Here is a 13220-nt window from a genome sequence, read left to right on the forward strand (position 1 = left end):
TGTAATAGACCAACTAAAGTTTGCCATATTAACGATGGCAGAACAACTAATTTTACCTAGTTAGTCCTGGCATGCCTTCTTCAGAGTTCTTCTGTTATACTTATTCCAAAATGACCATTTAATGCTAGGGGCTGCATCCAAAATTTATGCATATTAGTTGGTGTTATTTTCTGCATCAAATGTCAAAGCACACATGCTGGTTGAGGCATAACAAACTGAGCTATGGAGAAGGGGATCCAAATTTTACTATAACATCGTAGTGCAGTAATACAGATTCCGTCTCTTTTCAGCTTAGATCGTAATTGGAGTAATAGCTGATCTTTTCAATCTTTTCTGCATGATGCTTCACTAAGCACAACTAGCCTATCTAAAGGCTGTAGTAAAAAATGGAATTTTGTTCGTTAGAAAATGTGCTACTAAGTAAATCACATTTACTGCACCTTCTAAGACTGCAGGATAAGATTTCGGTGAACATCTTACTTGCTATAAGAGAAAAGCTAATAGTTTTTGTATCTCTTCAAGTTGTGGTCCTTTGTTAAGGCTAAATATTAATTACCATATCAGGTGAAAAGATATGTAAGTTTGCTACTAATATTGAGAGCTTTTAGAGAAACAATTAAGGGAAACTGATTTTGTCATGAAGACGATTTCGTTCAGCAATGAAACCAGATTTCGTTCAGGACATCGCTGATGCTCTATCATTCTATGAGATCTTCACTCAGGAAAGCCAACATAATTTTGTGAGCTTCAGTTATCTCCTGTTTTATTTTTTCATTCGCTGCTTTCTTTCCCACTAATAACTTTATCCTTTCGGTGAACAACAGAGAGTGCCCAAATTTGTATCCTCCTTCATACACAGTGACAAAACTCCTCTGGTCACCCTACGAACTGGAAACAAGACCATCACTGTTGGAATGCGTCGGAGACAGTTTACAACAAATTGGAACACATTTACTTTTGAGCATCAGCTACAATTTGGCGACGCTTTAGTATTTATCCCTGAAACAAAATCCTGCTATACTGTCCTCATCTTCGACAAGCGTGGAGTCGAAAAGCTGTTCCCTTGGTACAATAAGTTCTGCATCTTCTCTGATGCACCAACCAGTGCAACTTAGGCAACTTCTTTTACATTTATTCCAGGAAAAACGTTGTCCTTGTTATATGTTCACTAAGCATATGAATGCCAGCTTCTATTGTCCTTTCTTTTTTCCATACCAAATTTACCTCAGCAACCCGCAGATTTATTCCAACTATTCAGGAAATTGCAGCCAAATTAATGTTCTTTGATTCTATCAATTACAGGAAATTATTTTGCCTACATGGATTTATCTATTCACTTTAATTGCCTACAATTTTTTTAAGATCTGTTGCACTAACAGTCGGACAAACAAGTTCTTCATATCCCCTCTTTAATTAATGCCAAGTTCTTCATATCGTTAATTTATAATTGCATTCCGCTGCTCGCCAAATTTCACGTAAGATGGTAACAAATAAATTTCTACTAACCTTTGGATTCTTGGTTAAGATGGCAGTGTCATTTGAATTAATGGTTAGTGTATCTTTTTTCATCTTTATAATTATCTCCCCTACACCACCTAATTTTTACACAACATACTGCAAAAAACAATTTAGAGTACTTTATTAAATTCATGCTCTGTAATGCTCCCAATGGGCATTACATTAATTCTTCACCGTGCGCAAGCACGGTATATTTCTGCTAGTATGAAGTAAAACACGAATGGAGCAGCAAAAGAAAACTCGGCTCCAGCTGGTTTTGGTGGAATATTTAGGGATGATCAAGGCAAATGGTTAGTTAGATTTCATGGGAAGATTGGATCAACCACGAGCTCAATTGCGGAACTATGGACTCAAAGCTGGTCTTCAAATTGGTCGGGATTAGAAGTTTCCTTCAGTTGCTTCTTGAGTCCACTGATTCTTTCCCCAATTTGAGGTGGGTTTTGATTGCTTATTTATTGGATCAAATCCTTTAACATTTTACCACCTGTTTGGTTGGGGGTTTTGGCCCCCTCAATGGGATTTAAAGGGTAATGAAACCCTTACATGATATTTGGTTCACTTTTATGGATTTAGTCATTACCCACTTTTGGGTCTTCTAATCCCATTGATCCATTATAGAGTAGATTGGGCACTTTCATCCCATTCCCCGTTTGACCACCGAAAATCCAAAAATCAAATCAAATCAAATCAACCTTGTATATAAGAAAGAATGGAGGTTTAGTGTTTTACTTCTTCTCTCGTCACGTGGCTTCCTTAATATTTGACAATTGGCATGCTTCTAGCTCAAAAAGCCTTTTCTTTCTTTTGGCGCTGAACCCTTTCTTTCTCTCTATCAAACACTAGCACTCATTTGGATCAACCCATCAATTAATCAGACCCAAATAGCTTCACGCCCTGTTTGGTCACGTCCTAGAATTATGCCCATTATGCCTGCAATGTGAGCACCTCCTCGTCATCCTCAAAAGATAGTATCTCACTAATTTTTATCCTTATTCACCTGAAATTTGATCAGACATGAGTCGGATCAGGATTCAGATTTTTCTAGGACTACCCAATTCGAAACGCCTATCCTGAGCAAAAAATTTGGATTTTTACATGATCTGGGAGATGGGTTTTGATGAAGATTAGTAAGTTCCTTTTGGTTTCTTTTTCTCGATAAAGATTGAATGAAAGAATGTTTCTTTGCATGTTTTAGTGTGTGTCTTTTGGTGTAAAGGGAGAAAACAAATTTGTGGCCTTTGAAACGGGTAGGTGAACTACTCTTGCATAAACTTGCCTGTACCTTCCTCTTTTGTTTCAATGTCAAATCAATCCATTTTTGCTAGATTAGGTTTACTCTTTGCCAAGATCGATCAATGATTTTTCCCTCAAATCATGCTCTGCCATTTGATTCTCATCAGTCATACGGTTCCCCATCTCACAATCACAACCATGGGATCCTTGCATAAAAAATATCCTTCCAGATATAATTTTTCCCCTATTTCAGTTATGATAAGGAATAGGTTTCCTAGCCATTTAGCCTTTTGCTTTTCCACAGAATTACGCAATTAAAAATGGAATAGAGGTATTTATTAGTGCATGGTGGTATCTCCTGTGCCTTATGAATTGAGCTTTCTAATTGGGGAGAAATTGTTGTAAGAAGAAGCATCTTGCTCTTTACACCTTCTTTGGAGTCTCTTTGATGAGAAAAAATCTTTCCTTTTTTTTTGGTCAAATTTTACATGTATGAATAATAGACAAATTAACAAATTATAATACGCACATGTGCTCCAATTGATAGATTCCTTTTACTACGATTCATATCATCAGTGAAAGAATCATTAAACTTGACGGTGAGTTTGTCCTGTTTCTTCAATATATGAGCAGCTTCTCTTCACTAGGTTTTATTGGGGTTTGTTTATGTGCCTATATTTTCATAAGTAAAATTTCAGTTTTTCCTTTTCTTTTTAGTAGTTTTTCTTTAGTTTATGCTTCATTTATTATAAGTTTACTGCTGCTATTTGTTTTGTGTGATCCTTTGTGAAACAAATGGTTGTCTATTTGAGAAGCTGATTGTGGGTCTTCATGATAACTTGAATATTAATGTTTCTGTTAAATAACGAAAAACAGATTGATGATACAAAACATCAAATAGAAAATCCTTGGCAATTTTCAATGGTCTGCACTTCCTGTAGCATATGTCCTTTCCTAATTCTATAACACCATCTTTTGTGGGACTAAGAAAGGGTGCAGAAACTTGTTTCGGGATAACCAAAAGCATATACAAAAAGTAAACAAAATATCACCAACTCAAAAATCACCCTAAGTAGACTTGGTTTCACACGTAGCAATAAAAGCCTTCTTCAGGAAAACATTTAGCATTTAATACCATGGAACAGGTAAACTAACATGCAAGTGTTTAAAGTAGAGCACTCTAGGAGCAACTGCAGTACATTAACAGTATTGCCACTCATCTAAAAACACTTTGTAACGCTAATTTAAAGTATGGGACCAGGTCCCCAAAACTTTACCATTCACTACCACAAGGAAAAATGTAAGGGGAAGTGGGTGTATGACAATGTACCAGACTCATTTTTTTTTTAAGAAAAAGAGCTCATAGTCACAAATTGCATGTCACATAAAAGCTCTGTACTTGCCTCTTCTTTGCTAAGAGCTTAAGAGTCCTAGATCATGTTAAGAAATCAGGGGTTTGTTAATTATTTCTTGTTTTTTGGTTTTTTTTTCCATCTTTCTATTGATGTTTGTTTTCCTGGTGCTTTGCTACTTTGATAATCTCTACTTTGTCCTAAGCACACAGCTTTGGCCGTTTGCTTTTGCCCATCAAAATCCACCTGTTTATTATGCCACAATCATCCAAAGGTCTTGTACTCTTTGGTGAAGAATGTTAAATGATTGTTTATTATGCTACAAACATAAATTTATTCTCTCTACCATAATATAGTAACAGATTTTATTTACACTAAGTAGAGGAAAAAAACATTTCTATTCATTTCATTCGGTCATTATAAGGGGCCTAGGTTGTGTTTAGCACAACTGAGAACCTCCTAGTAAAACCCTTGGGTTTTCCTCCTCCTTTTCTTTTCTAAGAGAGAGCATCATTCTTCCCCTCCTTTCTCCAAAAATTTTTGTCTGGTATATGAGCCACATCCACTCAATTTTTCAAACTCACCAAAGCTAGGTTCTTCCACTAGATGATTGAAACAACTATCTAGCAAGGAAAATGAGAGATGAGATACACACAAAGGGATAGATTTTACCAGTGCTTAAAGTAGAGTTTGAAGAATCAAATCATCACAAGTTTGAGCAAAATAACCATGGATTAAGGAGAATCTTGATGTTGAAGATGTTTGATTTTGTTTATCAGATGAATTAAAGATCTTGACATTTTTGTGAATTGTAGGTCTGATTTAATTCAACTTTTTTAATGGATTAATTTTTGTGGGTACTGATGAGTTAGAGATGTGGAGTTGTAATTGGTAAACAAAAGATGTCCATAGGTTGCTGCTATGTTGCCAATGTGAAATTTTAGAATTGTCCTTGAGTTGAGGAGGCAATGGTGTTGGAGTGGGCAAGAGATGAACAGTGAATGAAGGTACAGAAAATTTAGGGATTTTTTTAATTTTAGAAAAAAAATCAACCCATTCCACAATGACTACCAAACATCAAATTTCACCAAAAGGAATCAACACAAACTCATTATCATTGAAGGGGTCTTTCATAGTGATTATCATTTCTATTCCTTAGTAGCAACCAAACGGGTGGTTAATCCTTCTCTCTAAATTCATGGAATAATGATATATATCACAACTTTACTCATCTCTGGTTTATCACCACCTGTGGAATAATGATAACATTTTAATTATTTTATCCCTTTTTTATATAATTTGGAAAGAACTACACAATTGTTAGGAAATTGGTTTAATTTCTTTTATATAGGTTTCTTATTTTGTATGGAAGTAACTAGTTACTAATTGTTTTAGTTACTTGAAGTAAGAGTCAAGGAATTTTCTATTTGTATGAGTTTAGGAATTAGGAGTTATTTCCTAATTTGTATAAAATTAGAAATTAGCTATTATTTTCTATTATTGCTTGGGTGTTGGCCAGGTAATATACCTTATAAAGAGGTGGAGATTAACATACTACAAAGTGGCATATAAAGGGCAACACGTAAGGTGAGAAAGGGTTCTTGAAAGATGAGGTTCGGGTTCAAGTTATATTATTGTATATGATTTTCCTATCATTGTGAAGCATTTTTTGTCTGTGGACATAAGTTCAATGATGGAACTGAATTACATTAAATCTTGTGTGTCATCTATCTTTCATACTTATGATTTGTTTATCATTAAATTATTGTATTCTTGATGTTTCAATTGTAGTTTATTCCACGTTTGGATCCCAACAACAACTTGTGGAGCCTATTTGAATTAAAGATACTTATGGAGTCTACTTGAATTCATGAAAAAAAAAAGTGGGATGATTGAGAGGATTGACTAAATAAGCATGAAACTAATTGACGTGATCTTATTCTCCAACTACATTGCACTCACTACATTGGTAATGATTGGATTATCAACATAAATAACCCATTTTACCTAACAGCATCATCTTATCAGCTTATTTATATCTATCTATACTCTCTATAAAAGTGAAGAGTTTAGGAGTGTAAGTAGTAAGCAGAATTTTGTCTTACTTTTTGTAATACCTAAACTACTTTACTACCTTTCACAAAATAGTTGTAATATATTTCAATTATGATGAAGGAATGAATACCAATCATATTAACTAACTGTTACAGAAACTATCTACTACTAATATAACACAATGAAATCATTAAAATTCATCATCAAGAGCAAATAAACTAACTATAAAAAACTTCCTAAAAATGAAAATTAATAATTAAATGACATAAAATGCACCAAAAAATTAGTCAAAAAGCTGAAAAGGACAATTCAAACAACACCAAAGAGAACATTCAAGTTCCATACTCCCTTGTAAAAGTACGAAGAGTCTAGGAGTATTTTTGTCTTACTTTTTGTAATACCTAAACTACCTTTTCACAAAGTAGTTGTAATGTATTTCAATAATAATGAAGAATTGAATACCAATCATGTTAACTAACCGCTACAGAAACTATTTATAACTGAAATAACACAATGAAATAATTAAAATTCATCATTAAGAACAACCAAACAAACAAAAAAAAACGTCCTAAAACTAAAATTTAGTAATTAAATGACATAAAATGCACAAAAAATTAGTCAACAAGCTAAAAAGGACAACTCAAACAACACCAAGAGAACATTCAACTTCCCTTGGTACAAAGGAGGCTAGGTCACTTGTGTTTGAATTTTTTTGGTGAGATTATATCGAGTTCATTCAATAAGCAATTTGGAAGCCATTTCCAATGGAAGAGGAAAAGAAAAAGGCAAAAAAAGTTAGAATGAAAAATAATCTAACTCTTAACCATTTGAATATCATTTTGTGTGTAAAACTTGATTGTGGTCAATTCATATTTAAGTTAGCATCTAAAAATTATGGGTAAAATACAAAAAAGCCCCTGTGGTAAATCTAATACACAAAAAGCCCCTCGTGGTTTCAAAATATACAACACAACACCCCGTACTTTGAACTAAATTGTAAAGGTGACAGAATCTGTTAAATTTAATGGAAATGACTTATTGGAACCTAAAAAAAAAATTTTATACCTAATTTTTAACAAATATACCTGTTCTACCCCTTAACCCTCAATTCTCTCTATGTACAGAATAAAACAAATGATTTTTTAACCTATCTTTTGCTTAATTATATTAGGGCATTTTGGTCATTTTGTCCATTTCCGTTAAGTTTAACGGATTCCATCACCTTTACAATTTAGTTCAAAGTACGGGGTGTCGTGTTGTATATTTTGAAATCACGAAGGGCTTTTCTGTATATTAGGTTTACCACATGGGGTTTTTTTTTAATTTTTTTACCCAAAAATTATCCACGAATTGTTCTTGGTAAATTAAGAAAACTTTAAGAAGCTATTCAAATGAACAATTGCTAAATCAAAATGCATTCAGAAATAACGGACCAAAATCATAGTTAGAAACTTTGGTGAATGATATGCATCTGAAGATTGGTGTAAACTTTATGACAATAATCTCACATACATATAATACAAAATTTGGTGATTGTGGTTATCTCTAAATTTATTGCATGCTTATTATTTGCTTTCTCTCACTCTTAGATACTACTCCCTCCGTCCCTTAAAGTCTGTCGCGCTTGGGAAGCAGCGCTTTTTATGCACAGTAAAATCCACTTGTTTTTAAACCCATGGGTTCCAAATTTGCCCTTCACATTCACCGACAGACTCAAGAAATAAATGGGTCAAAGAGGGACCCATCAAAGGCATTCCATTGTTTCGGCTACCAAAAACAAAAGCTCATTTCCTTATCAAAATCTTCTTCATCCAAAGCAAATGGGTCAAAATGGGACCCACCAAAAACCAATCTTTTGTTTCAGCCACAAAAACCGTTTCCTTATCAACTGCTGCCACAGAAACTGTTTCCTTCTTCTAGCAGACATTCATCACCGCCTACTACTAAAATCTTCTCTGATTCTCCGTCGTTAGCCATTCTTCAATTGCTGCAAATTTAAGCTACGATAATTTCTCTGGAATAACTACAAATTCCCTCTTTTCATACTCCATATTCACTTGAAAGTTTTCACCTTTGATTACAATATTGGTGCTCCAATTCAAGAGAGAAGCATTGGAAGGATATGAAGTTGATTGCTAATCCATCGTTGATAACAAATGAGATTAAAAGGTTAGTTAATTGTCTTCTATTCTTTCTTTTTAATGGTTTTTTTCTCTTTTCTCATGTAAGAAAGGCTGGATTTTTTAAACTTTTGTAATGTTTATTTATTGATTATTTTGTCTATAATTTCTTAAAGATTTGCCGCCAAATTATTTACTGAAAATTTGGATTTTGGCAGATTACTCCAAAAATAAGTCTTGAAATGCCTATTTTAAAATATTTAATGGAATTGTACACTGATTTGTACCTCTATATATGCAGTCCGTTTGTTTTGTTTTAACACTCTGTTTCTTTTTTTTTTTACACCATGTTTCAAAGGTGATTCTTAAAAGAAATATGGATACTTTTAATGATGTTGAAACTAATAATTCTACAAAGAGATTGACTAATCAAGAAAGGCAAATGATTTTTGAAGCTTTATTACAGGAAAGTAATGGCGGTAAATTGAAAAGGGGAACCATCAGGAACATTGCAAGCCTATTTAAAACAAGTGTTAGGACAGTTCAGAGAATTTGGAAGCTAGCAGCAATTACTTCTACAGATGGAAGAGTTGATGTATCACGCAGATTTTCTAAAAGATGCGGAAGAAAACGAGTGGATATTGATTTTACTTTGATCATGGCAATTCCTCTCCGGCGTCGGACAAACATCAGGTCACTTTCCAGTGAAATGAAAGTGTCCAAATCAACCCTTCACCGACGAATTAAAGAAGGTGCTATAAGGCCACACTCAAATGCACTCAAACCACAATTGACAGATCAGAATAAGCAAGTAAGGCTTAACTTTTGCTTGTCAATGCTTGAACCAGAAAGTCTCAACAGCAATCCAACATTTATGAGTATGTTCAATGTTGTGCATATTGATGAAAAGTGGTTTTACATGACTAAAGAATGTGAAAAATATTATCTTCATCCTCAAGAAGAAGAACCTCTTAGGACATGTAAGAGCAAAAAGTTCATTGTGAAAGTTATGTTCCTAGCTGCTGTTGCTCGACCACGTTTTGACTGCTCTGGTAACCCAACATTTGATGGGAAAATTGGGATTTTTCCTTTTGTATTCAAAGAACCAGCAAAGAGGAGTAGTAAAAATCGTATGGCAGGTACATTAGAAACTAAGCCAATATTGTCAGTGACCAAGGAAGTATATAGGAGATGTTTAATTGAACAGGTTTTGCCTGCAATACATGCTAAATGGCCACGGGATGGTGGTAGTGTTACTGAAATTTTGATCCAACAGGATAATGCAAAACCACATATTAATCCCACTGATCCGGTATTTATTGAAGCTGCTTCTAGAGATGGATTTGATATTCACTTGTCATTTCAGCCTCCTAACAGTCCGGACATGAATGTTCTTGACTTGAGATATTTTAGAGCTATACAATCCTTGCAACATCAAGAAGCACCCTTGTCAATTGATGAGCTAATTCTTGCTGTGGAAAAGTCATTTGATGAATTATCAAGTGAAAGTCTAAACAATGTTTTCTTAACATTGCAATCATGTATGGTAAAGGTGATGAAAAATCTTGGGGGAAATAACTATAAAGTGCCACACATTGGGAAGCACCATTTAATGAAAGAAAGTTGTCTTCCACTGCAAATAGAATGTGAAAAAGAACTTGTGAATCAAGTTCTAAGTCATATGCAAGCATGATTATCTTCATTGGACAGGTAAGATTTTATAAAGCTTTTTTTTTTAAGATTTTTTTATCTCTAATTTCTTGTGTGTATGGTTGTTTAAACTAACTAGTGTTCCTTATTTTCATATTTGTAGGTACTTAAACTTTACTAATCATGTGTTTTGAACAAAATGGTATGGGTGTTCTAATGTGCAAAATGTACATGTACTCAATGTTCATTTGTCTAGCTATTCTTGTTCACTTTGCTCTGGAGCATCTTTATTTGTTGTTTATCACTAAATTGTGTCCTATCTCATCTTTTGGCAGATGGTTGAAGTCAAGCAATCCAACCCTTTTGATTTTGTGGTGCAAGCTTTTGATTGGGCAAAGAATATAGAAGCACTTTTATGTACTAGTGGTTTTTCATTGACTGCTTTTATTTCACTTTACAAGATTTTAGAATAGCTCAGTCAAGTTAGCTTGACGTTAGTAGTAGTAGTGCTGATTTTTGTACAAAAGGGAAAATGTGCAATGCTGAGTGAAGCTATGTACATGTATAAACATTGAAACACTACTTTTGTTGGAGTTTTTGAAACTGTCAATAGCATTATTCTATAAAGGGGAAATAGTGCATATTGGTTTGTATTCTTTTGCTATTTGGTGGTAGAATATCTGTTTTTGCATTTTTGAGTTTTGAAACATTAAAAAAAAAGAGAGGAACTGACACTTCCATAGACTACGTTTAAATTAAATTTGGTAGTGAGTGTAGTTTTTTTTCTCCAAGTAGAGTAACATGCCTTATTATTTTGCTCATTTAGTTTTTGGGTCAATCTAAAATTATTCACCTATTTTTTACACTATTTTCTTGCTTTCAATATGAATTTATTTTGTGAAAGTTGATCATTCTTAACAAATTAGTGCGTATGAAAATAATTTAAAAATTGAAAGCTTTCAAAAGAAAATCACTAATTAAATCATCTCGATATTCTATTTCCTGCAAAAAATTGAAATGATCCTCTTGATAACAAAATCAGTTTTCAATTGAAGTTTAAAAGAGCCATGTGCACATTCTTGATGATGAATTTGGCTGGAGTCGGAACTTTGTTGCTGGAGCCGAAAGTCAAATATGGTACAAGTTGGAATATTTGGATGTCCTTTGGGACCACACATCAATTTGTGGGCCAACTAGCACATGCATTATCACACTATTAATGGAGGGCAGAAATGGAAATTCATAGCTTAAAATAGTTTGAAATGTCAAACATGACAAATATTTTGGGACAGCCCAAAAAGGAAAGTATGACACTATCAATGGGACGGAGGGAGTATATTACTATTTTCACGGTTATAATATAGCAACATGCTACACATTTACTCATATGGATGAGACTACCTTAAATTACTATTTTCACTATTATAATGCAGCAATATACTATACACTTATTCATGTGAAGAATCATATGAGTATTGTTTCCATATAATAGTGGTTTCATAGTCCTAATCTTATCTCTTTCTTTGGTTTCATCATCATGTATACGTTATTATCACAACATATGACAATGTCTTCGTATGGTGAAAATCAAGAAAGAACCAAAATGGTACTTCCATAACTTGTAAATACTATATAATTAACAAAAAGCGGCAGATTCATTAGTGTATGCAAATCAGAAGAAGTTCAAGATTGCATCTCTAGCCAGAAGTGAATCATGTTTGATACCATCTCTGGAGGCTAAATCAACAAATTGTAGTTCAATAGATTTTGCTTTGTATTTGGCACTCAAGATATACAATCTTTTGCTAGAATTAATTCTGTCTTTCTTACCATTCTTAAAGATTGAACCTAGAAATTGTAACTTTAAAAGATTTTGTTTTATATATGTTAGCAAGAATAGTATACCATAATTCGCCACTCTTTCTTTACATACATGTGTAAAATATACCTTATGATTGGCGAAAACAAAAAAATATATCGTGATGTTAACTATCAATATTTTATCAAATACTTCAGTATAAAACAAATATAAAAATTTAGAAAAACATAATCATGTACAAAGCACGTATGGTATTACTAGTAATTTCAAAAAGGACTTTAATCCAAGCAATTCCCCTCCATTTGCTAAACTACACAACTTCATTAGTGATAACTCTAATGAGATAAATACGCTCATTTGTATCTACAATAGCTCTCTACTAATTAGCTCTAAGTAACCTCAATATTTGTATCAACAACACTATGTTCTCTATTTATTATAGATATGTTTTGTACTGCCATACATGTTTTGCCCTAACGTTCTATTCCACAATGCATGCAATATACACCAATTCAGTAATTTGCTATTGTGAATGAAGAGTAAAATATCAATACTTCTCTCTAATTTTTCACTATAGTATACATAACAATAAGTGCAATATTCATTCTCATCAATAGAAGGAAACCACAAACCTTCACTATGAGGGAAGAATTCCTAGCTACCAAAGGAGCACAACTAAATACAATGTTTCACCAACAACCAATTATGCTGATAGATAGGCCAAAAGTTAATAGCCACCACAGTATAGTAAGCAATGAATTACTCTTCTAACAGTTAACAGGATTATTGACAATGATCTATTTTACCTAATAGTTTGTGTATATTTTAGTTTATTTATAGCTAATTTTGTGCTCTTAAGACAATGTGAATGACCATTTTGACAATATTTGATGTTCTTGAGTAACTTTGAGAAGACTTGTGAATTTGTCCCTTTTACTTGTTAAAGTTTGTCATTTTTGATAGGGATGAATGAGTAAGCACAATACGGGGTCGTTTACAAAAAGTTATCACCGGATTGGATGAGAGTATACTGGGCCAGATAGTAAATTTTGAATTAGATACCAAATCGGATACCTGTTAAAAGGTTTTACAAGAGAAAGGGTAATAAGCAGTATACGACGTTGGATTGAAGAAGTGAAGTCAGATACTCGTCAGAGGATTTTTTGAAGAAGAGTATTTAGCATTATACGATGCCGGATAGTGAAATTTGCTTTATATACCACATCGGATACTTAGGCAGGAAAATCTGCAACTTGCACAGTTTTTCATCCTTTTTTCTTGCAACATCTATGATGTTTCGGCAGTTACTTTTTGGAACCAACACATCAACTTTTGTCAACTTTATATTATTCCATCTCAACTTTTTGACTCTTCAAGACAAAGTGGGTTCTTATGGAAGATTCAATAGAATTGGACATTATAAATAGAGGACCCTTTACTCTTAAGAAAGAGCTTTTAAAAGCTTTTAGTTTC

The 13220-nt window shown here is 33.4% G+C and overlaps 1 protein-coding gene across 1 annotated transcript; it reads left to right on the plus strand.

Moving 5' to 3' along the window:
- Window positions 1–8030: 8030 nt before the first annotated feature.
- Window positions 8031–9971, plus strand: LOC113692427 (uncharacterized). Its single transcript, XM_027210839.2, has 2 exons — window positions 8031–8327; window positions 8734–9971. Exons 1-2 carry the CDS (start codon window positions 8315–8317, stop codon window positions 9969–9971), a joined length of 1251 nt encoding a protein of 416 aa, XP_027066640.1. The 5' UTR covers window positions 8031–8314.
- The last annotated feature ends 3249 nt before the right edge of the window (window positions 9972–13220 follow it).

Source organism: Coffea arabica, chromosome 6c, assembly GCF_036785885.1.
Source record: "Coffea arabica cultivar ET-39 chromosome 6c, Coffea Arabica ET-39 HiFi, whole genome shotgun sequence".
Taxonomy (NCBI): Eukaryota; Viridiplantae; Streptophyta; class Magnoliopsida; order Gentianales; family Rubiaceae; genus Coffea; species Coffea arabica.